General features: G+C 38.5%; 1 protein-coding gene across 2 annotated transcripts in view; it reads right to left on the bottom strand.

The window, feature by feature from the left end:
- LOC126184920 (transcription factor 12) overlaps window positions 1–27,214 on the bottom strand; it is a 742,430-nt gene that overhangs the window by 48,094 nt on the left and 667,122 nt on the right. The window contains exons 6-12 of one of the 2 annotated variants that reach the window (XM_049927589.1): window positions 26,491–26,660; window positions 24,942–25,205; window positions 20,383–20,559; window positions 19,184–19,243; window positions 10,753–10,920; window positions 5,853–5,979; window positions 1,422–1,569 (exon numbers count right to left, since the gene is read on the bottom strand). In XM_049927589.1, the coding sequence (XP_049783546.1) occupies window positions 1,422–1,569; window positions 5,853–5,979; window positions 10,753–10,920; window positions 19,184–19,243; window positions 20,383–20,559; window positions 24,942–25,205; window positions 26,491–26,660 (1,114 nt within the window). Of the gene's footprint in view, window positions 1–1,421; window positions 1,570–5,852; window positions 5,980–10,752; window positions 10,921–19,183; window positions 19,247–20,382; window positions 20,560–24,941; window positions 25,206–26,490; window positions 26,661–27,214 lie in introns of both variants that reach the window. The other variant, XM_049927588.1, reaches the window with a different exon arrangement.

A 27,214-nucleotide genomic window follows, 5' to 3' on the forward strand; every position in this document is an offset into this window, starting at 1 on the left:
GGTGGAAAAAGCAACATAATAGATCTGTTACGTTTTTAAAAATCATGACAAGCAGATTAGCGATGATTTTTTCACTATGCAGTAGTTTACCATTTCTTTACATTATATAACATTTTGCACTTTTGCTTAAAGCTGGTTCACAAGAGTGTGAAAAGGAGGAACAGATATCTGTCTGGTGACGATAGTTGTAGTCTTCCTCTACACACTAGTTAACACACAGTGTCAAAGTAACAATGGTCTCTTGGTTACGTCTTTGTCTTTCCTTTATTACTCAGTGTGTACTTCCTGTAGAAAATGTGGAGATCTGTGTAGGATGTTTTGTTACAGAAGTGCATCCCAAAACAGCTCACACAGAGACAGATGAAAACTGAAGAACATTTAATAGCCTTCTCTAAAATCCCCAACTGTTACGGAGAGGTTGCTAATGGAAAATAAAGTGGGTATAATTTGTGTCCTCTAGTTGAAAACCTATTCATTTCTTGTTTTTTAATTAAATTATGATTAAATCTATGAATGTTTGATAATGATATTCACTTATCAGAAACAGATTCTTACACGAACAGTTAATTCTTACAGTTGACACAAAATAACAAATAGCATATTCCAAAGCAGAAGCCTCTTACACGCATAAACAACCCACATTTGCTACTCGTCTTTGTTGTGATGAGGCATTTTTAATAGCCCAAAATATAATGCACTGTTCAGTTAAGAGTTACATACTACACACAAAAAACTTTTTATACATTGACACCCTAAAAATAAAGGGATACATATGAGGAGGCATTTGTTTGGTCTTTTCATTTAGCTATTATGAACGTCTAGAGAAAAATTCTATGTGGGATTCTAAGGAAATTTATTGTTTAATAGCTATTACTATATAACATTAACTACTACATTTATATGTGAAGCATGAGAAAGAATCTCACTGACATGCAGATTTGTTTTTTGTAAGTTCAGTAATGTGACAAAGCCTCCTAAACAGCAACCAGTTTGTGTACAGTGAAAAACTATCAACTTCACTTTGTTCCCTATCATAGTTTGTTGTCTGATGTCATGTCATCTCGGTGATACTTCTTGACCAATTATCTATGGCCTTTTTTTGTATTTTTCTTCTGTCAGCACCATACCATGCAATTCTGCATACCAATTTAGATTCACTGTACGTATTTTCATGTGTGCACACTTCTTCTTCTTTCTTTCTTTTTTATTTTAAATACTTTCATGCACTCATAACCTTTCTTTTATTGACTTTTTAATCTTATTTTTGCATTCCACCTGTTTAGCACCCCCCCCCCTCTCTCTCTCTCTCTCTCTCTCTTATTTTTCATGTAACCTACACAATGAAATTACTACTTAAAAATTTATCTTTCAGATGGTTAAATGATGTGCTGCATTTCAGAAGAAAGGTTTTATAAACTTACTATCTCCTTGAACGTTTGGATCCCTTTTGGCCAGAAGTTGAGTTTGCTTGCACAGCTGTATTAGGACCTGTACTGGTCTGGCTACTTCCCAGTTCACTGCTGCTAGGTTTGGTGTCAGAGCTTGCTCCAGGAGGTTCCTTGCGCTTTTCTGAATAATAATGAAACAAAGATTTGGTATTACAATAAAGTGTAACGGGTGAAAATACATAAGTACTCAAAGATGACTTAATAAAGCACATCTAGTAATCATTAACACAATAAGAAAACAAATATCAGAATTAAGTTTTCTATTAAAACATACATTTGACAACTGTCACAAATATAAAAGGATGAAAGAATGTGAGATGAGATAAAAACTCTTAATATCCTGATTAAGAAGCAGTTGATGTATTGGTATCATTACAGTTTTGGACACCCAACAGCACTAAAGACAATAAAAAAACTGAATTCAAATAACTGAGTGCTGGAATGAAATTTTCATTCTACAGCAGAGTGCACACTGATATGAAACTTCCTGGCAGATTAAAACTGTGTGCTGAACCAAGACTCGAACTTGGGACCTTTGCCTTTCGCAGGCAAGTGCTCTACCAAATGAGCTACCCAAGCATGACTCACGACCTGTCCTCACAGCTTTACTTCCGCCGGTACCTTGTCTCCTACCTTACAAAGTTCACAGAAGCTCTCCTGCAAACCTTGCAGAAGCAGCACTCCTGAGTTTGAGTCTCGATCCAGCACACATTTTCAATCTGCCCAGAAGTTTCAACTGACTGCTACCCTGATCACTGTTTTAGCTTACTAATCCTCCCCTGCCCCCTTTTTGTGTCATGTGACAGGCAACTGACAAAGCTTATTCTGCGGATTACTATTAGGAGCATTCAATAAGTAATGCAAGATATTTTCTTTCTGAAAGCAGGTTGGTTTTATTCGAAATTCCAATACACCATATTATTCCCCATTCTTTTGAATACAGTGCCCTATTTTTTGACATAATCTCCATTCACTGTGATGGCCTTATGCCCCCTTACTGGGAAGGCCATTATACCTGTATGGTACCACTCTACTGGTTGACATTGAAGCCAATGTCTTGCTGCATCAATAATCTCCCCATTATCCATGTACTGCTTCCTGTGTAGTGCAGCATTCATTGGGCCAAACAGATTTAAGTCAGAAGGTGTGAGATCCAGGCTGTGGGGAGGGTGAGGAAGTACAGTTCAATAAAGTTTTGGGAGCACCACTCATGTGTGCAGACTTTGAGGGTGGTCTTTCACTGCATTGGAGAAGGAGAAGTTTGTTTGAATTTTTGTGGTGATGAACACGCTGTAGTTGTTTCCTCAATTTCCTGAGGGTAGCACAGTAAATTTCAGAGATGATCATCGCACCATAAGAGAGGACATCAAACAGAATAACCCCTTCAGAGTCCCAGAAGACTGTCACTATGACTTTACTGGCTGAGGGTGCAGCTTTGGACTTTTTCTTCAGAGAAGAGGTAATGTAGGCCACTCAATGAACTGCCATTTTGTTTCCGGTTCAAAGTGATGAACCCAAGTTACATCGCCTGTGACAATGTTTGATAAAAAATTGTCATGATCAGTCTCATAATGCACAATCAATTGCACACAAGTAATTCTACACAGGTGATCCTTTGTTGCTCTACTGTTAGATGGTGAGAACCCCAATGGACAAACATCTTTGAGTACCCCAACTGGTGGACAAGAGTGTTGGCACTACCAACAGAGACATCCAGTTGTGCAGCAAGGTGTTTGACTGTGATCTGTTGGTTATGTCAAATGAGTGTGTCCACACGTTCCAACATTGCAGGAGTCACAGCTGAATGCAACAGACCAGCATGCATCATAGCAAACAGGTTTTCGCAACCTTGCTGCGGTGCTGACAGATGCCTTGCCCAAGGACTCACCATGCTTTTCTTCACTGTCAGGTCTTCGTAGATATTCTGCAAGCACCTATGAATATCTGCGATGCTCTGGTTTTCTGCCAAGAGAAACACAAAGATAGCTCTCTGCTTGGAATTCACCTCGAGTAAGGGTGCCATTTTTGCAGGCTACGTATAGCGCCGCTACCTATAGCAGCTTCATGAAACTACAGGGGCTGAAGTGGAATATCCATGATGGCCAAGAAGAAAACTGTTGCATTTCTTACTGAACAAGCCGCGTATAATAGTAACTTTAGTTTCCTTACTATGTTAATTTAACAAGATAAAGATGACTTTGTCTTGTACTTGGACTGGTACTAAATTCATGTTATTGTCTTTTGGGCTACTAAAAGGGAAGCTTAAATCATCACTGAACAGGAAAGCATTACCAAAAACCCAAGTTCAAAGCACATTTGTTGTGAATTTCGTCTATTTAAACAAAAGGCCACTTAAAAACCAAAAAAATTGTTTATTATTCTCACATGTTTTGTAGTAAATTGTTTATAAAATTGATGGGATCAGTGTGAATTACCTAAACTCTTAACACATGTAATAAGCAGTTGCTGCTGTTGCTAGTAAGTACTGCAGTAAGAGACCTGAGAATTCTTATATTCACAATCTGAATATTCTGCATATCTCTTTCACATTATCCAATATAAAAACAGTATTCTCCAAGTTTCAAAGACATTGTACCTAAATTTTTTCACAACATTTGATATGAGAAGCCAGAACATAAAACAAGAATATAATACACATTATATTATGGACAGTGAATTTAAATGTGTTTTACAGAAATCAAAACTATTAATATCATTTACTGCTCAAAAGGCACTGTCCAAATTGCTAACAACTTTTCTGATTAACTTTTATGTGTAATTTTCTCACTAGTTTCGTAAATAATGCTATAAGAATACTAACAGGTTTAGAGTGTTTAATTGAAACCATTGAGACTGAATTAATTAGTGGGACAGTAGAAATAATATTACTGATTAATTTAATCATGGGCTGCAAAAAATAAACCTCTAGAAGACAGTAACATTATGGGTATCATCAACAGTTATATCATTCTCCAAGTACCATTGTCTCTCCCTTTTGTTTCCTTTGTACATTGAACTCATTGATATTTGTATTTTTTGCATATTATACAGGTTGATCAATCGTTTACCCAACCGCTTTTGTGGTATGCAGCTGGCAGGCAAGACCGGCTGTTACAGAACATAAACACTTAAAAACAAAAGTGAATTACTCCTGTTTATTAAGCAAGGAGTTGCTGGAACTGCCTCCCCTGGTTGTTCAAGTGTTTCTGACACCTGCTTAGCAAATTGCTCATTACACTCTGCAGTTTCCTCTGATAAATGACAGCAATTTCTTGACAAATGGCAGTTTTAAATTCATCTAAAAGGTGTACATTTGATTTGTATACTTCATCTTTTAATGCCCCCCAGAGATAAAAATCACAGGGATGTGGCAGCCATATGTTGTATAATTCAACATGTCATGAATTTCCTGCATAAGGAGCTGGCTGTATGTGCCATCACAGAGTCCTGCTACAAGGTCACGAAGGCACATTTTCTCTCAGTTAACAGGCCAAAAAAAGGCAACAAAATGCTTTCCACGTATCTTTTGCTGTTAACTGTTTCTTGGGAAAAAATAGGGCCTCTTACTCTCTCACCGCTAATAGTGCACCACACTTCAATTTTTTGATCATGGAGATGTGCTTCATGCATTATGTTAGGCTTTTCAGAACTACAGTAACGGTTATTTTGTGAATTAACATATCCACTAATGAGGACCCATGATTTATCTGATAAGAAAGTTAGGTAATGGTTGATCTCTTCATCATGCACCCTATTCAAAATCCATTCACAAAACTGCAAAATTTTGCAGGGTCACCCAGTTTAAGTTCTTGCACTGTAATTAGTTTATAGGGCTGTAACTCCAGTAACTTTGTAGCCATTTGAACACAGCCATAGGAAATTCCAATTTGCTGAGAAAGGCGTCTAAATGATTTTCTATATGACTTCTCCAGAGCAATACCAGTGTTATTGAGAGTTTCTTCTGTGAGTACTTTATGTGATTTGCTATGTTTCCTGTCAAGAGCACTTCCCGTTTGACAAAACTTATTTACCAGTCAATGAACTGTACTCTGATTACATGCTTAAACATCATGAAATTCCTCCTGAAATAATTTCCTTATGACATGAGCCAATTCTGTATGCTTCTATGAATCATATATGAATACCCTTCGGTGAATAGAATACTTGTATTTCACTTGAAACTCTTACAATCGAAAAATTTTATTCTGTTGCCGAAATGAACATGTGTAACCTGCTCCACAACTCTACATAAATGCCTCACAGCAGAGGGGAAACGTACTTCCCACCAGCACTTCTGCCAGCAGGGCAAAAAAAGTATGCCAGGCAGTTGCATTAAGGATTGATCACCCTGTACAAATGCATGAATTTAATGTCCATCAATTATACTTTACATTTAATACTTACTGGATGTTGCTCCAGACAGCCTTTCTATTTTAATTGGTCCATCTGTGTCAGGTGTAGGTGCAAGACCAGGATACGAGCTCTGAGTTGCACCAACTGTTGATCCTGGAGTGCCTGGGTGAGGACTGGGCTGAAATTAAAATTTAAACAATAAAGAGATGAAGTCCAGGAACATTTCCACAGACATAAATTTATCATCACCATCTAAATGTCACAGAGATATAAAAAGTTTATAGTGTTGATAAACAAGACCAACAGCACTATTAGTTACTTCACTACATATTTGAGTGTATTATCAGTACAAAGGTTTTCAGTACATTGTCTCTTGCAGTTGTCAAATATTGAAGAAAAGGCATTTTTAAATGTTTAACACCACAGCTGCTAATTATTTACTGGCTTACAAGTTTCAGGATTTGCCAGTTGCATTTGAGATATGTTTGGTGTGGACTGTTCTAATTATGTCATCACACTTAAATTTAACTTTATCCAGCATGATCTGATTCACGTGACAACATTATTTTATTTTATATACAGTGTTCTCATTGGAATACACTTTGTATCACTGCTGGCTTATTTTTCACAGGTGTTATCATAAATTTGCAGCAACATCTGTCAAATTTACAACAACATCTATGAAAAATAAGCCATTGTGATACACAGTGTATTCTAGTGAGAAGATATTCTCCACTGTTTATAAAATAAAATATCATTATCACATGGATCAGATCTTACTGGATAATGAGGATCTGAGCTACATTTAAGTGTGATGACATAAACAGAACTATCCAACACCAAACACACCCCAAGCACAAAATATGTGGCATGTGAAAACCAGCCAATATATAATAAGAGGCATTGGTGTTAAGCATTTAAAAATGCCTTTCTTTTAATGTTATCTGTATCCTTGATGAAGTGATAGTAATTAGAAATATATTATTCACAAATATGCTTCTTGGGACAGTATTTAGAAATATGTATTGTTTTCAATGTAGATGACTTGGAAGGAAATCAAACATTTTGAGAAAGAGGCAGGCAAAAAAGGCTAGGGAGGGAGGGTCAGAGAGAGAAGAAAACAGAAATATGTCAGAACAAAAAGTGTATAGTATAGCATATTCATTGACTGAAGGAAAGACAAAGACCACAGTCTCATAATATAAAGTTTTTGTTGATAATATCTAAAATGACCGCACCTACTGAAATATAAAACAGTATTCAGGCAAGTGTAAAAATGGAACCATTCTATTTACAGTTGTGAAAAGGATATACTGCTATTAACTATGAAGATGATACATTTAGTTGCAGACAGAAACAACGAAAAGACTGTTACACACTGATCTTTCAGCTAAAGCCTTCTTCAGAAAAGAAAGGAAAACACACACATTCATGCTAGCAGGCACATCTGACACACACATCCCCAGTATCTCTGACAGTTCTGCCTAGACTGCAACTGTTCTGTTGAATGAAAGCAGCAATCTTTAGTGGGGCATGGAAGGGGGAGGGACAGGATATGGATTGGGGGAGAGAAGAGTGCTGTCTGGTGGAGCAAGTAGGGGCTATAAAGCAGCAGGAGACAAATCTGTCAGGCACAGAGTTGTGAGGTTGTGACAGGGTTGGAGAGGGGGGGGGGGGGGGAGCAGAGATGGGAGAAGACTAGTGGGTGAGTGGTAGAGAGCAGCACACAATGAGGATGAGGGGATGTGAATTAGGAGGTGGTGGAACAGAGGGGGTGGAAATAGTTGGTTGGAAGGTGTCAGGACAGTAGGTTCTTGTAGGTTGAGTCTGCGATAATTTCCTGGCCACCCAGGGACAGCGTACCTGCAGTGACAATAACTCATTTGCCCATTATGCTGAAGGTCTCAGGAAGGCCTTCACAGACAGGCACTATCCACCAGACCTTTGACCGCAAACAGATTTCCCATTCCATATCCTCACGCACCCTCAATCCTTCTCCTGCCACCGAGACCCAGCTAGAAAGGAACACCCCTCCATCAGCCAATCCCACACCCAACTGAAGCAATTGAACCACATCTTACATCAGGGCTTTGATTTTCTATCATCATGTCCAGAAATGGGGTGCAACAATCACAAGATTCTTTCCACCTCTCCTAATGTCATGGTCCGTCACCCACCACTCCCCAGTCTATCCCCTATGTCATACCCAATTCCAACTCCTTGCCACAGAGATCATATCCCTGGGCGAGATCCAGGTGGACGACCTGCCTAATCCAGCCACTCATCCACGGCACAGCGGACACACCAGGAACCGCGGTGTTGGCCGTCGAATGGTGCTAGCTGCGCAGCATTTATGCACCGCCGCCGTCAGTGTCAGCCAGTTTGCCGTGGCATACGGAGCTCCATCGCAGTCTTTAACACTGATAGCATGCCGCGACAGCGTGGACGTGAACCGTATGTGCAGTTGACGGACTTTGAGCGAGGGCGTATAGTGGGCATGCGGGAGGCCGGGTGGACGTACCGCTGAATTGCTCAACACGTGGGGCGTGAGGTCTCCACAGTACATCGATGTTGTCGCCAGTGGTCGGCAGAAGGTGCACGTGCCCGTCGACCTGGGACCGGACCGCAGCGACGCACGGATGCACGCCAAGACCGTAGGATCCTACGCAGTGCCGTAGGGGACTGCACTGCCACTTCCCAGCAAATTAGGAACACTGTTGCTCCTGGGGTATCGGCGAGGACCATTCGCAACCGTCTCCATGAAGCTGGGCTACGGTCCCGCACACCGTTAGGCCGTCTTCCGCTCACGCCCCAACATCGTGCAGCCCGCCTCCAGTGGTGTCGCGACAGGCGTGAATGGAGGGACGAATGGAGACGTGTCGTCTTCAGCGATGAGAGTCGCTTCTGCCTTGGTGCCAATGATGGTCGTATGCGTGTTTGGCGCCGTGCAGGTGAGCGCCACAATCAGGACCGCATACGACCGAGGCACACAGGGCCAACACCCGGCATCATGGTGTGGGGAGCGATCTCCTACACTGGCCGTACACCACTGGTGATCGTCGAGGGGACACTGAATAGTGCACGGTACATCCCAACCGTCATCGAACCCATCGTTCTACCATTCCTAGACCGGCAAGGGAACTTGCTGTTCCAACAGGACAATGCACGTCCGCATGTATACCGTGCCACCCAACGTGCTCTAGAAGGTGTAAGTCAACTACCCTGGCCAGCAAGATCTCCGGATCTGTCCCCCATTGAGCATGTTTGGGACTGGATGAAGCGTCGTCTCACGCGGTCTGCATGTCCAGCACGAACGCTGGTCCAACTGAGGCGCCAGGTGGAAATGGCATGGCAAGCCGTCCCACAGGACTACATCCAGCATCTCTACGATCGTCTCCATGGGAGAATAGCAGCCTGCATTGCTGCGAAAAGTGGATATACACTGTACTAGTGCCGACATTGTGCATGCTCTGTTGCCTGTGTCTATGTGCCTGTGGTTCTGTCAGTGTGATCATGTGATGTATCTGACCTCAGGAATGTGTCAATAAAGTTTCCCCTTCCTGGGACAATGAATTCACGGTGTTCTTATTTCAATTTCCAGGAGTGTATGAGATAAATTAATATGCTGTATAATTCTGCCACTGACCCTGTTATCATAAAATAATTTTTAAAAATAATAATACTTGGCGTAAGTTATGAATGGGATATGGACACATACTGTATCTCTCTGATTTTCAACCTTCCAATGTCATTGGTATTTACCATGTTCCCAATAATTTACTTCAAACTAACAGCATACAGACCATGTATTCACAACTCTACACACAGACATTCTCAAAAAATTCAAACATGAGAACTAAAAATGAAATGTGCATATGGTGCATTTGGCTGGGAGGCCCCATCTGGGATTTTTCAGTGGCCTTCTGCAAGTCTTCTTATTTGATGCCATTTTGGCAACTTGCATGTCAGTGATGGTGAGGACAACATATACCCATTCCTGAGAAGAGAAAAATCCCCATTCAATCATTGAAGCTATGAAAAGAAATCCACTCCAATAGGCTGGACATACTACAAGATAGACAGAAACGAGATGGCCTAAAGTTTCAATGAAGTGGATCTCATCACGCAGAAAACTATTGGTAAGACCTAGGAAGCAATGGATGGGTGGAGAAAGAAAACACTTGATGCAGCTGGGAAACTTGGAGAAGCCATGCGGGATTAGCCGAGCGGTCTAAGGTGCTGCAGTCATGGACTGTGCGGCTGATCCCGGCAGAGGTTCAAGTCCTCCCTCGGGTATGGATGTGTGTGTTTGTCGTTAGGATAATTTAGGTTAAGTAGTGTGTAAGCTTAGAGGACTGATAACATTAGCAGTTAAGTTCCATAAGATTTCACACTCATTTGAGCATCTTGGAGAATTGGAGACATGTAGCAGAGGGCAGAACGAGGTTGGAAGCCCTAATTGTGACACCATGCGGTCATCTGGGCCTGATCGCTTAAAGTAAATCAATCCAGTACCCCACAATCAATAGTCAGCGATGCTAACCAAAGGCCATGAGGTGCTGACAAAAATGAGAATTTTACCCTGCGGAAGACTGACCACTCCCTTATTCTGCATAATCTCACTGAGGGGTATGCACATTTGAAAGTAGTGGGAAGAAGATGTATAATTAGTGGTCTAATGGATAAGGACTTACAGATGTCCATTTAGCTTCTCACAATATTCAGTAATGATGAAATGAATGAGTGTTTTACTCACTAAAATGATAAAAATAGAAAATGTGAAAATTCAGATTAATGTGTAGGAAACAAAAAGTGACACAAATAGAAAAACTAAAAGAAACCAAGTTACATATCAGCATCTGCAGAATATTTCATTCTAGGGATGAAAGCTGAAACAGATGACTCGGAGAAGTCTGAAAATATACATCACCCAAATTACTTTATAACTTACCAGATGTGACTCAATAGCTGCCTGGGTGTGATGATAAGAACTAAGTAGTCCATTGGAATGTGTCTGCAATGTAGATGATGCAACAGCATGCAGCCCCAAAGCTTGGCTCTCTGCATGGTTGCGAAGTACATTAATCGCATCATCTAATCTCTCCTCCATCCGTGTGCCCTGCACAATCAAACAAATAGGTTTCCCTGAGGAATAAAAAGCTTCAATCCAACATGACAACATAACACACAACTACTTAAGCAACATTTCCTCTGAATGCAAACAATATTCACCTTGTTAAATGTATTTCTGGCCATTATCATTTTGACAGCAAGTTGCAAAAAACTGTAATAACACATATGTCTCTGTAGTGCCCATACCAAAACATATAATCCACCCAACCATATAAATTAGAAGACAATATGTAGGTTTACCAGTGTTACTAACAGTCTTTTGCTGCCTGCTAAATTCTTTGAAATGCCATCATGAACCTACCAAAAAACAGTCTTCAGCTGACAAAGGTTCCACACATAATTAACATAGTACATATATTATTTGGACATCTGTCATATCTTCATATGATGAGTGGAATCCTCAAAAAAAAAATTGCCTAGTCAATGATCTATTGCACCTCTGCTCATTACAGTAGTGATTTCAATTAAATAACAGTAAATCTCTAAACAATAATCATAAGTGTTTTGACGATGATAATAATAATAATAATAACGATAATGAAGCAATTACTGTTATTTACCATTCATCTTGCCCTGTTGTGTCTCATTTGTGTATGTGTCCTTACAAGGTCAACCAATAAATTTATGACAATTTTTGTGTGCCCTTAACTGTTACCGACTTCTTTGTAGAATTTTTATCTATTTTGACATAGTTTGGTTATGGCACTCATTTTTATGGACAAATTACTTGTATATTGAGCAGTATGGTGACAAAGCAGGAGCCTAATGAAACTGAGACGATATCAAAGCTCCAAGTAGCTTTGAGAGACAATCAAGTCATACATATTTTGCCATTTTTCTGTTATTTCCCACCCTTTCTTTGCAGAAGCACACATCACATCTGTAAGTATTCAACATTAATAAAAATAAAAATACAAAGTGAAAGGAGAAAAAAGAAAGAAACTGAAGAAACAAAACGGTACTTAAAGCAAACAAGAAAGCCACACCAAAGTCAGATGTCTCATACTGAAATACTTTGGGTCTCTTTCATTCTGAATTAATTTATATTTCTCCAAATATTTTTACCATCACTCTAACCTTCATTACTGATTTCAGACTTCAAACCCATAGGTATCATATTTACTTCTAAGACTGGTTACATCATAATTTTTGTCTCACTTTTTTAGCCTCAGTGAGTGTATGAGTCTTTCATCCACTGATGTCTTACTCAAAAGGAAAAATTAAGAAGGTTTAAAGGTATCTATCAGAGTGTAAACCACTAATGTTTTCCTTCATTTTTCAGTGTTTTTGTGTTGGTAAGTCTCAAAAAAGTAACAAGTGTGTACTATTTCAGTACAATTTCAACATTTTAATGACAAAAACCACTCAAATATCAAAATGAGAGAACAAGGGAATTGCCCACTACATAGTCACCTACATCTAAATTATACTCAACAACCTGCTGTACAATGAATGGTGGGGGGGTGGGGGTACGTCGCAGAAATTTTAGCAATTTTCTAAACTACTCCATTTTCCTATTGAGCAAGGAAACAATAACTGTCTGTATATCCCTATTTGTACCCTAATCTCTCTTATTTTATTCTGACGATCTCTACATGAGATACACAATGGTGGCAGCAGAATGACTGCACAGTAGTTCTCAAATATTCCCACAATTTACCCAAATGTGTTTACAACAGCCATCTCACTTTTTCTCTAAGGATTCCTGTTTTATTTCACTGAGCACCCACGTTGCATTTTCAAATGGGCTAAACCAACCTGTTACAACCCCAGTAATGCATCAATGAATTCATTCAATGTTTGCTGTCTTGCCTATTTGATAAGGACTCCAAACACTGGAACATTGTTCTGGAATAGGTTGCACCAACGTGTTGTGTACAATTTCTTTTATGGATGTACTGTGCCTTCCACAAGCCTTCCAACAAATGTAAGTTTTCAATTCCCCCTTTCCTAATACAGATTTTAAGTGCTCATTCCATTTCATGTCACTTCATAGCATTACCAGTAGTATTTAAAATGATGTGAAGCACTCCAAATGTCCACCACCATTCTTGTAATCAGACATTATTAGGTACTTTCTCTTTGTTATAGGCATTATCTTGTGTTCATCCACATTTAGATAGAGCTGTCATTCATTACAATTTTGAGCATTTCCTTATGCTCATCCAACAACAGTACTTTCCTGTATAGAACAGCATTAACCAGTGAATCGTCTATAGTGCCACTGATCCCATCTGACAAATCACATATGAATTTTGAGAGCGCGAGGAGTCATATTATGGTTTTATGGGGCACACCCAATGTTGCTTTCATGTACATTCACCACACTGAGTTCTGTTAGTAAAACAGTCATCGAGACAATCTCGTATCTGCAAAGAAATTTCATAGACTTGTATCTTGGTTAGTAGTCAACGATGTGGTACACTGTTGAGCACCTTTTAGCAATACAGGAACATGGAATTTACCTGTTTACTTGCAGCTACTGTTTTCATGATATCATTAATGAATAAAGCAAGTCATTTTTCTCAAGTGGTTTTTTTTCTGAATTCCTGCCAACTCATTGAGAGAAGTCCCCTCCCCCCCCCTCCCCCCGTCATGAATATGCTCCAGCAGCCTGCAACAAATGGATGTCAGCAATTCTGATATACAATTTTGTGTATCCAATCTCTTCCTCTTTTTTGCATACAAGAATGATCTGCGATCTTTTCCAACCATATGAGACTATTCACTATGCAAAATTCTCCATAAATATGAGCTAGAAAAGAGGCAAATTCCACTGTTTATTCAATGGCGAATCTAACTGGAGTTCTGTGAGGCCTAGTGTCTCATTTGCTTTGAGTAGTCTTGATTGTTTTTCCAATGCTACTGGTGCTTATTCCGCTATCTCTCATTTGTGTGTCCATCTGGCAGTCAGACATCAGTATGGTAGTATCCAGTGGCGGATACAGAAAAACCTCAAGGAGGGGGTGCTAAAGGCATCTTGAGCTACCTTTATTTTTACCATAATAAAAAATAATCAACACATGCAAAGTGTAAGAGTGTAATATTTAAACTGATAATACACACATACAAGACAATGCCATCTTATGATATAAAAAAATTGCAATTGTGGTTCTCTTCCTTAAATGATGAATTCTATGTGCCTATTCTTACTGGTAAATTGGTTATTTAAATCGTCAATAGGACAATCAATGTCAGGGTGAGTGTTCAACAGAGCTAAGCCATTAAGTCAATCCCTAAATGCCAGACAGAAATGTATGAAATACGATGATGTAGGCATGCATGCTACATAGGTAAGTACAACTACTCAATAACTTGATTCAGTCGAGTCAACTGATGAAAGAAAGAACAAATCGCATGCGGGCTGACTGATGGGGGCATGCATAGTGGGTGGCAATGCGGGAGGGCCCTGCAAGGGGGGGGGGGGGGGGGGGGGGGGGGGTGAGGGTCGCACAACACCCATATGTATCCACCACTGTAGTATCCTCATGCATAAATACATTTTTATTGGCTGAATTTAATAATCCTGCTTTCTGTCTGTTGTCTTCAATTTCAACACCAGACTGATCCACGAGATATCAAGTGGAACATTAACTCTATACAAGGTGTTCGGAAATTCCCATTACAAATTTCTAGGGCTTGTGAAAGGGAGCGGGTACATAATACTCTGACTAGGAACCAATGTCCAGAAATGTACCATTTCCATTCTACGATGGTTTTAGTTTAGATGTGTAATTACGTTCATGTCTGATGATGGAAAGAAACATGTTTCATGAGTTGTTTGTCCTGATATGCAATAGGGTAGACAGGATGACCTGTACTACATCAGATGGTCACCTGATGTCACTTAATGTCTGCCTTGATGCAAGAAGTATTCAATGCCTGTGCATCTCCGATACAGTAAACACGGTTCAGTACACATTATCAGAAGACACACACATGCTTCTTGGGTATGGAAAAGCTTAAGGTAATGGGAGAGTTGCTAGTCAGTTGTATCATGAACATTTTCCGCAATGTAACACACCATCACACAAACTTTTTGCCCAAGTTATGCAGCGGCTCCGAGAGACAGGTACCTTCACTGTAAGGAGGCAGGACTGTAGTGCCCCACAGCAATGCTGCACGTCTGAATTTGAAGAAGATGTACTGCATTGCATTGAAGAGAATTCATCAATGAGTACTTGAATAGCATGTGCAGTGAATGTTAGTCACAGTATCATCTGGGATGTTCTGCATGAGCAACAACTACATCCATACAACTTACAAAGGGTACACACATTATGGGTCCATCCAATTTTCCTCAATGCATGGCGTACTGTATGTGGTTCCTGCACCGCTGCATTGACACACCCCTGTTTCCATGTCAAGTTCTGTTCACAGATGAATTTAAGTTCACTACGGATTGTGTTCTAAATTCACAAAACAGCCATACATGTTCAGGCATTTCAGCACCGGTTTGGTATTAACATGTGGGCAGGTATTCTGAGTGATCATGTGGCTGGGCCATACCTCCTTCTCCTCAAGCTAACAGATCCTGTACACTTGATATTCCTACAAAACATATTGGGCCCACTCTTGGAAGGTGTCCCACTGTCTGTCAGGAAATACGGTTTCAGCATGATGGTGCACCTCCTTACTTCTCAAGGGTGGTTTGGAGGCATCCCAACGGACTATATGGTGAAAGATGGATAAGATGAGGTGGTCCAACTACATGGCCACTGCGATCGCTGGCTTTATCTCCTATGGACTTCTTCTTGTGGGGTCATATGCAAAGCTTAATTTAAAAGACTCCTGCAGAGACAAAGGAAAATCTGTGGGCACAAGTTCTGGCTGCTGCTCGAGAAACTGAAGGGAGACCAGGTGGGATGGAAAGTGTATACCAGAACATGCTTCGTAGGTACAATGACTGTAAGAACGCTGGTGGTTCCCACATAGAGCTGCTGTTGTAATGCATCATTACTGTTCGGTACACACAGTATGCTGGGTTCTTTTTGTTCTGGAATGATGTAAACACATAATGTTTAAGTGTTAACACAAACAAATGTGCTTAAGTGATAATTGTATGTTTTGTAATGTTTCCTTTCGAATTGTAACCTAATAATTATACTGTGACATGCCTAATTCAATTCCTCAAACAGAATTGGACAAGTTAAACATATGAATTAAAACAATCACAGAACAGAAACAATACTTTCCTGACATGGGTTCCTATTCAAAATATTATGTACTCACTCCCCTCTACAAGTCCTAAAAGTTTGTAATGGGGATTTCTGAACAAGCTGTATATGACCAGAACTTCCAAGGCTTTTCTGACAGATTTTTCCTGCCTGTGCAAATTACTGTAGGTTTCATGAATAACCTTTCTCACTAATGCATGAATTACTATCAAGTTTTCTCTATCAGTTTTTCTGCAGTCTCTTATGTAGCAAAAGTGTAATAGCCTGTTTTCACAATATATTCCAAAAGGTAGCATTTGTCCATCCCATCCAATATTACTTTACTTGGTACACATAATGTAAACAATGGTTTGTAACATTTTCAGCCTTAACGACAATTGCTCTGAACTGAATGTTCTCAATTTGTCTTTTTAGTAGATTGTTAGTGACTGGCTATAAGTTTGATCAGACACAAATATTGCTTTTGTTTCTGTAATAGTATCATTGTCACTATAGCCCTCATCACAAAATCTGGTGGTTTAAGGACGCATGTTTCAGCTCTTTATGTTTCACTTCACCTTGCCCCTGGTATTTCAAGATTGCTGTTTCAGGTACTGGCCAATCAGTCATTACAATTTTATACTTGCATACTGCTGGTATCACTTCATACCATGAGCTTGTTCAGCTTTACAGAAAATTATGAGTGATACTAAAGAGCAACACTCTGTGCATAGCAAAGTCACAACGCCTGCATCTTCTTCATGCATGCCGAAATCAAATGGACATTAGAAAGTGGGTTAAATACATAATACCTAATGTCTTAAATTTTTTCAGCAAAATTGCTAATGACAAAGAGTCTAGATGGAACATTAATTTGCTCAAGGACAAAAATTGACAGGAGAAGCACATGGCTTTGTGAAGTTACATTTTTGCAATCTATGCATTTATTGCACATAGTGTGGAATAGGCTTGTGGTTTATCTGAATGACATTTGTGTTTTACAAAAACCATATGAAACAAATATATTTGACATTACACCATGGGAAATGATGGCCTGGACATATCTATAGGTTGATGTGACTGGCACTTTATGGTTAATGCTGGATCTGCAATTGCTGCTTTTATATAAGGAGCACGATTAATATGTACTCCATGGCTTTAAAATTTCTGTTGAATCTGATTACCATTAGGAAACGAATGGCATGGTTTTCATGAATCTGTCCATTAATCTGAGCTCACTGTAAGGAGTCAGCACTTTTGTAATGGATGATGCAAGATGACAAACCACCATTTCTGAACTGGCAAGAAGCAGATAGCATAACTGGCTTCACAAGAAAGGTGTTCAGTTTTCTTCTGGTTGAACTAGGGATGAACTTCTATCAGAGCAAGAAATAAGAAGTGTGAAGGAGTATTAAAAACTGGACAACATTGCAAAGGGAATGGGACATGAATTTGTGCAACTTCTGCCACATCACAGGCAGTATAACCCTAATGTGTTAATATGGGCTCAAGTTAAATGGGATATAGCAAAAAGGAACAACTTTCAAGCTTGCTGATGCTGAATGCCTTACAAGTGAAGCTCTGGATTTTGTTACAAAAGGTGATTTGGCTAAATGTGTACATGTGGAAGAGATGTGGGAAAAACACTATGTTAAGCAGTGCTTTAGGGATGCTATAGTGGAACAAACTTGAATATGACTGATAGTGAACTTGAATCACAATCAGATATTGTAAAAATGTAGGTGCATATAAGATATTAAACAACATTCAGCATTTAAATGCTCTTGATCAGCCAAGCTAATAATATCGCTACCTCACTGCAAGTTCTTTTTCTTTATAGGCTGTATAGTGGATAGTTTCCACATGCTACAAAGTGTTTTTAAGTCTGAAACTTCAAGATTCAATAGCATTTATAGCAAACTGGTAAATAGTCACTGAATCATCTGCAAATGGCTCACTTCACACATTATCTGTAGAGTTATGTTCGTTCTTCATGTTTATCCTACTGTACTTCTAAAATACTATAAATCCTTGAATGCTTTTGCATAGTGTATATCAGTGTTTTGGGTGATGGGTTCAATAACAAAGACTTTGTAACAGATGTGACTATAGTCTTTTTGTGAAGTTGAAATATTCTCTATGATATTAGGGTAAACTGTCAGAACAAGAATTCTGGTGGCAGTATACTGGCTGTCACTTATGGAGTCTCTTGAAAACAAAATCACGTGTGTACGTGTAATGGGGAAATAATTATGACTCAATTGTTGCCAAAATTAATTTTATAATATTCTTAAAAAAATTTAGGAAGTTTCTATTCTCTATGATATTAGGGTAAACTGTCAGAACAAGAATTCTGGTGGCAGTATACTGGCTGTCACTTATGGAGTCTCTTGAAAACAAAATCACGTGTGCATGTGTAATGGGGAAACAATTATGACTCAATTGTTGCCAAAATTAATTTTATAATATTCTTTTAAAAAAATTTAGGAAGTTTCTACGAGGTCTAACGAAACACAAATTTATCAGTGACAACATTTTGCATTAAACAGGTAAAACAATTTCACAACTCTTACAGTATTTCACTTTTTTATCTTGAAATACTTCTACATTTTCATAATAAAAAAGAGTATTAGATACATCTATAAACTTTGAGAATATTCACATATTTTTACAGTCAAAATATATTAGTGCATCTGGCTTTTCCACATGTTGATGTAAAAAAAAAAAGTAATTTTCTCAAAAATTGTTAGTAACATCAGTTTATTTCATAACAAATGGTGAGAATTTTTTTGGAAAGTATTCCATCATATTCCTGACTAAAATGAGAGATAATTTTTTTTTTAATTTTTCTAGCATCTGAAATAATCACTAACTGGCAATTCTGTATATAGTTGGGATGACCTCAGCCTGCCTAGTTTAGTGATGACCACTATAGACGTTTTTATACAGCACAAGTTTGTTACCATATACATCTGTTCTCCTATAAAATAGTCAGTGGCTACAATTAGTCAGTGGAGGAACTAGTGAAACTTAAGAGTATGCTATATGACACTAGAATTAATTTAATCAGGGCAATTATTTGCACAATCTTACCTCAGCATGGTCTCGAAGAAAACCTATTGCTGCATCTAGCCTCTGTTGTTCAGGGGCAGCCTGCTTCAATCACCAACAAACGGTGCAGTAATGTTTCACACGACAGGAATGAATGAATGGTCAGGGGGAAAATAAAAATAAAACAAACACAGGCATTACAAACCATGCATAAATCAAATGAAATACAACTAAATAATTAGCTCCTGAAATGCCTTATGATAACAACATTATGAACATAAAAAAGAATTAGCCTTCAGTTACTCCACAGCAAAGTACTGATAAAAGAAAATTAAAGAGACACTGCATCAATTAGAAGTAGTGAACTTTTATTAACCACACTTACAGATTCATTTAAACTAAAATTCAATAAAAGAAAAAAAAACAGTGAAGGTAATGATGATAACATGTAAATAAGAAATGGAGAAATGGTAAGTTACATGTATTTAGCACATATAGGTGCAACACAAGTGCTGATGGTGGTCAGAAAAAAAGTAACAGAATATGTATGGAAAAGAAGAAATTACTCTTGTCTGATACATCAAGGTGCACAAAAAATCAGTACCATGAGATTGACAAACAAGCTTATATGCAAAAGATGTGAAGATGCCACAATAAACATGCAATTTTCAAATTAAGGCTAATGTAAACTGATTACTTATTGGCAGGGGTTAACCATCTAATGTTTACGTTTTAAAATGGAGCAAATAAAATATGCACAACATGTAAAAAAATAATGTTATTATGCAAGTTTTGTGAGATGAATGCTAAAACCCAAAATTTGATACAGTCCTTTAGTAAATGAAAACAAATAAATATCAATTTGATCACTTTACACACTATTTATGTCAACATTAGCTACACAGCATGACCAAGTTAAAATTCAGACCATGCAGCAAACTTTTAATACTTGAAAAGTATGACCATGCTTTGTACTCTAATGTAGCTGAGAATTAATACCAATTAATATGCTGATAACTCAGGCATTTAATGTGAAAACTCTCAAATTCTGGTAGATATTAAATATTTTTGAAATCACCATGCAACACAAATCCTACCAGTTTTGACGCGAAATATTTGCTCTCTCTGGCAATATTACTTTATAAAACAGTTGGCCTCCAGTTTCAAATAGTAAAACCTCAGACAAACATGAAACATCTATTAATTTTGTTTTCAGATATATCAGTGCCAGCAGTACCAACCATATGTAAAGTGCGATCTGCTGCATAATGTGGTGATGTGGGAGTGCTGGGGTGAGGACCAGCATTACTTGGAGGCCACGCCTGACCACCACTACCACCTGTCAGTGGAGGAGGTGAGCTAACAGGTGTTGAGGGATTTGAACTGTAACTGCTCACACTTTGGTCTGTGGGATATATCTGCAAAACAATGAAACCACACACTGTATTATAATCTAAGTAACAATGGTATTGTTGCATGCAATTTTTGCCAAATTAATCTATACATACAGTAACACTGTAAAACCACTGTGGCAGTCTTTTTGTCTGAATATGCTAATCTCAAAAACTACTAGACAAATTTTCATGGCCTTTTCACAAGTAACTTGAGCACAGCTTGGGATAACATATAAGTTTTATTTCATCCAAATCAGATCACGGAAAAAAGATATCATAATATACTGGGACACAAGGGAACATATTTACTCTCTGAAAAAGCTGTTTACTCTTTTAAAATGGTACAGAGTAGCAACACCCTCATTTCCATTCTAGCTTTATTATGGCAGATCCAGAGTTCTGCTACAATAAAGCTAGAACAGAAATGACGACTGATCACTGCTTTTTACCATTTTGAAAGTTGTATCACTGTCAATCACATTTTAGTTTCTTAAAGGAAGGTAATTTTATGTTTACTCTTTGGTGTTTGAACTGTATCATATTTGTGAAAATGCTTTAAGTAATTGCTACATTCTACACTACACAATTCAATGTAATGAATACAATACTTATACAGTTATCAACATGATTAATCCATATGAATATTATTACATGTGAAATTACATGTTATGTTTTCATGACTAAAGCGATCAATCAATATTGAAGAAATCTGGTATAGAGATAGCTTATATGCTGGGGAAGAATAGAGGCTAACTTCAGAAAGTGAAAAAAAATGGCATCTAAGAGTGTGAAGTAGGGGATGGAACATATTTTTTTACATCAGTTAACATTACAAAATTATTAAACTTGCCACATAAAGTCCACATTGTACGATGTATAGTTACTTCATTAAGATGATGCATAGATGTGCACTCCTGCCAATGTCCCTCTGCATGCACTCTTTGGCAGCAATGCTGTGTATCACATATCACTGCAGAACACACATCAAAGCTATGCTTACCAGAACAGGCAGACACGGGAGGGCTCCTAAAATTATTGCATGTACAGCAGCTTAATTCCTCACCATCACTCATCATCATAAACCTACTGATATGTGACTGCAGCATGGTTAACAGCCATTTACAAACATTTCTAGATCTTTGTAACAACTGAAGTACCCAGTCCAACTCATCTCATAACTTTGATTCCCATTATGTACAAATCAGAAAAAAAGAGGATGTGCATGTATGTAAACTGTCATTCCTGTAAAATTAGTGCACAATCTGAAAAAAAAAACATCTTTGTCTCTGGGAAATCTAAGTAGTTTTATGTCCAATGCTTGCATTAATCATGGAAAGTCTTCTTTTTTTATAATTATGTTTACAGTATTCAGTTATGATTGTGTGTCGTGCTTTTGAAATGGAAAAATCAGCATTGATTTGTCTGAATATGTGTAAACAATGGGCCAAAACATAAACCAAGTTTCCTGACATCAGGGACCAACTTACACACTCATACAAACTAAAGATAGCTCATATTTTAAACCAAACGACTCATTACTCAGACACTAGTGTGTCTTGTGGGGACACGAGGATATTCTTAAAGGTTTCAAAGCACAAGCAACAATTTTAAAACAGTTTACCATCCAGCATACTTGCATACAATTACAAATGAAAATTACCAGGTTTGGTATTCACTGGCCATCTACAAGATATGTATCTCACGCACCAGAAGATGGTCAGGTGAAGAACAAAACTAGTGATTTCCATTTGAAATTTCATATCGTTGTGCTGGACAACAAAACATTTTCAAAATAACTTTATCAATTACAGGCAGCTCAATTGCAAATGAAAGACTGTTCTATCTGCAAACAACTTTAATGACCAAAGAATATAAAATAACAAATTAAAATGAAGAAACCGGAGAGGATGAGGGGGGAAATTGTGATCCATCAAACATCTTACACTGCTTTCTTAGTATAAGTTTAAAGGGAGAGATCCATGCTGGTAAATGCGAACACCAAGAGATATTTTATGTGCCGTTTCAGAAGAAAGGAAGTCAGACTTTGTGTTTCTTACTTTATTAAAAACTCTTCTCTTTTCTCCTTGTAAGAAAATTGTCATATTCTATCACAATACTCATTATATAATACCTTAAATACACCCAATTGTGGCAATCACCAAACAGAACACTATACAGGGTGTGATCAAAAAATGTTATAATTCCAATTTGTTTGCCTCGGAGGGGGACAGCCAATGAAACTTCACTTGATCCGCCACCCCACTCCAAGCACAGGTGGCGAGGAGCAAATTTTAAAACTTCAATGGGAACCCCCATTTTTTTATTGTGGATTATGATTCTACGGCAAAATCTACATACGTTTTGTCTAAAGCATTTTCTTTAGTTTGCTACAGATGGGACTGTAATTGGAGGAATAGAAATGGGTACACAAAAGTAATGGTCCTTGAATACCCAATGGCACGTGAGACCCCACCTCCATACTGTGAGGGTAGGACAGGCCCGCATTTCATACCTTCTAAATGGAAACCCCAGGGAACTACTTGACATGCCACCATGGCCACGAAGTGAACTACGATGTATCATAACACAAGCAGTACACTGTGACCGCAGCTTAAATATCGAGCAGATGTAGAACAGATGGGGGCTCTAAACATTACAATACTTTTGCAGTGTTTATTGCATGCCCACCTACCTATCAGTTGGAGAACAGACGTGCAAGAGGAGGACAAGTGTTGCAACCACAGGAGAAAAAAACTGACATGGGCCTGATTTACAGAGAATGCAGGAGAAATGCTAAGACTGCTGTTGCCTTGTATACCGAGCATTTTCCAGAGAAAGCTAGCTTTTATTTGTTCTTTTACAAGGTTGTGGAGCATTTATGCCTGATGGCCGAGTATAGACCAGCAAAAGGAAACAAAGCAAACACCTTACAGGAGAAGCTAATGAAACAGCTGTATCAGTGTCAGTGCACCACAACCCACGGATAAGCACCTAGCAATAGTATTGCCATGCTACAGTCATAATATTGCATCACTGTAAGTATCAGCCATACCACGTGTCACTGCAACAAGAACTTTATGGCACCAATTTCCATAACTGTGTTGTGTTTTCTGAATTGGCATGTCAACAAATTCCAATGACCCCCACGTCCTTTGCCAAGGTACTATTTTCTGATGAGCCTGCATTCACAAGCCATGATAGCATTAACCAGGATAACATGCATTACTGGAGTGTACATAATCCCCACTGGTTACATCAGTTAAAGTATAGTGTGGCATGATGAGGAACAAACTCATTGGTCCATATTTTATAGACAGCATGTTGAATGGCTGCAAGTATCAAACATGTTTGGAACAGGGACTATCAGTACGACTGCAGGATATTGCCCTGGACATTCGACAACGTATGTAGATTCAGCACTACGGTCGTCCAGCACATTATGCAACTGAAGCACGGTAGGCATCGGACCGTGTTTATGCACGTTAGTGGATCGGCAGAGGTGGCCCTATTAATTGGCCTGCTTGGTCCCCGGATTTCTTTCTGTGAGGATATTTAAAAAATAAGGTGTACCAGCAAGTGTCAACAGGTCATGAAGACATGGCGAACTGCAACAGAAATGTCTGTGCTGACATTCCCACAGATATGCTTCTGTCCTGTGTACGGTCATTTGAAAAACAGATCACTAAGTGTATTGAAGTTGGTGGTACTACGTCTGAACAATCAAGTAGTCCCCTGTTCGATATGTTGGAGGAATACAATGTTGCAAATGGGGTTTCCAATTAGAAGATATGAAATACTGGTCTGTCCTCCCCTCACGGCATAGAAGTGAGGTCCTATGTGCTAATGGATATTCAAGGGCCACTAAGTAGTATGTTGTAAATTATGATTGTGTACCCATTCGTATTCCACTGATTACAGTGGCATCTGTGGCAAAATGAAGAAACTACTTCAGACAAAACGTATGTAGGTTTTGCTCTAGAATAGTAATCTATGATAAAAAATGGGGGTTCCCATTGAAGATCTGAAAGTTGCCCCCCTGCACCCATGCACAGGGTGGGACAGGGGGTTGATTGTGGTATCACTGGATGTCTCCCTCTGAGACAAACAAATTGAAATAAATAAATATATATATATATATATATATATATATATATATATATATATTTTTCAATGTCTTCAGTTAAAATGAACACCTTGTATAACAACAATATTATTTATACTAGCACACATCTTATGAAGTTATCATTAGTTGAATTAAGACTATGGTGAATGCAGCATTCTGAAAGAGGTCATTAAAATACAGAATACTGTTGTGTGGCAAGACACAGATGAACAGTTGTTGAAACTCACCATTAAATTCTAAATGATACACACAATTAATAGGCAACACCATTATCTTTACTTACTGATGCCAATGCTTTGCCAAGTGTGTCCCCTGGTGTAGTTGGCTGTGGGCTAACATAGAGAGCAGCAGTTGCAGGGCTCGAAGTAGGAACTCCCACAGCGGTGCCCGCTGTGGTGGGGGTTGTCCCAGCACCTGGACCTGGACCTTGCCCTCCACCACCACGAAAACTTGACATTGGTGGAAGACTTGTGGCAGATTGAGTACCGAGGAGGGAATTATCTTGCTGAGAGCTCGTAACGCCACCTGGCGACATAGCTCCGTAAGCCTGAAATGACACCAGTACATTCTTTGTCAAGCAGATTTTCTAATGAAACAAATAAAATACTGCATAATTTACACTCTTGATCTACTTAATGCCTCTGAGTAAGTGAAGTAAAGATTTATGTTACTTTCTTTGGAGGAATGTTCTGGTAATTTCTGTATCGCATCTTCACACAGCAAACTTAAAACACTCTTATTTCTGGTTCATTTGCAGTAACTACAATTACCATATGTTCACTAGTCACACTATCCTATTCATTTGTGTCACTGTCACAAACAGCGTACACTGCTACGAGTAGTTATGATAGTAAACTTCCAACATTTTATTGTATTAAGTACGCAATTGGTTACTACAGGGTTCATAGCCAATCATAAAACAGCAAAATACCAGCACAATTTTTGTAATTATAGCACCCAGTTGGACATTTGGGAGACAGGCAGATGGATGTCAACAGAAACAGGAAGAAGATAATGACCAATGTACTGGACATATCCAGCATCACAACTGAAAGATATTGATCATGAAAAGCATACCACAAAAACACAGTGTGAATCACAGTAACAAATGGCTCAATACGGAAACTGAACTTGTGCCAGCCAGTACAAAACAATGTGTGAAGGAGCCAATCCAGAGAACAAAGAAGGCACTGATTTTGTTGCTATTACTAATGACTACAGATATTAACTGTACAAATTTAGTTTCGTCTTGTAGGGATACAGGACTGTTAGCATTTTTCTGCACAGGAGGTGAAAGTTTAGGAGCCACCATACTTGTTCCAGTTAAAGCAGAGGAAAAGCTGGTAGTTATCATTGTTCCCTTCCATGTTCATAAATCCCCTTCCTTTCCTAGAAAAAGCCTTGTAATGGCCGTTGGCTGCCATAGTGAAAAAATCCAATAAGCCACATACTTTAACTGCCGTTTCTTGTTAAACGCAGCTGATATGTTTCCTGAGGCTTTTGAGTACATGAAACGATTTTTCCCCAATTGTAGTTAGGCTGTAACAAGCCGAAATGTGATTCCACTTTTCAAATTCAGTCCTTTATTTCCCAATCATCTTTGTAGATGTATACACCAGCACTAAGGTGCACAGTTCCATACATTGGCTGTATTCAGATCTGACAGTTTCTCCCCTGAGCACTGTCAGCCATAAAGTCATCAATTCTGTCACATACACGATTATATATACTGTAGCCAGAAATTTTGTTTTGCAAATTTAGTCATCAAATATGTGGAAAATCTATGAGGCATTTCAACTATGATTAGTAATTGCATCTTTAGAGTTACCTACCATGGCATCATGAGCAAGATGGATTGGCGGTGGAGGAAAGGTAGACTGTGACAAATGTGTAGACGGTGGTGCTCCTGAAAGGATAGCTGGAGAACTGTATGCAGAGTAGTGGCCGGTCTGCAGCTGACCACCACCTGTCCATGGATCACCAGTACCACCACTTGCACCATCTGAAGAAAATTTTTACAGTACATATTGAATTGACAGTTCATAAATCTATTATCTTTACAAATCTCCTACAGTAACACTAAACACAAACACTATATTCCAGGAATACGAGTTCAGGAATGTTGAATGAATCAATCTGATTTTCAAGTACGCACAATAAAATGTGATCTTTCTTGACCCTACAGTTGTTGAAAGTGAAATACACTAATGGTCACTAATTTTTCCCATTTTATATTTATGAAGTATAAGTTGTTTTCATATAAGAGAAACTGGAATATACACCCAAACATGAATTATAAATACCACAAATTTACAGGATATTACAATTATTTGGCTAGCTCCATCATCATCATAATAGATTTTGTTAATGTATTGGTGTAACTAGAAGGGATACTGGTCATTTATTCAAAATCTTAAAAAGACCTTACTTTAAATAGTGCAAAGATCAATTTATTTTGATCCCAAACAGATTAGCTGAGATTAATTATTGACTCACAGAATTTGATTTGAGTCTCTGTACGTTCCCATCAGTGTCCTCCTAACTCTGCTACACAAC

Source organism: Schistocerca cancellata, chromosome 4 (assembly GCF_023864275.1).
Source record: "Schistocerca cancellata isolate TAMUIC-IGC-003103 chromosome 4, iqSchCanc2.1, whole genome shotgun sequence".
Lineage (NCBI taxonomy): Eukaryota > Metazoa > Arthropoda > Insecta > Orthoptera > Acrididae > Schistocerca > Schistocerca cancellata.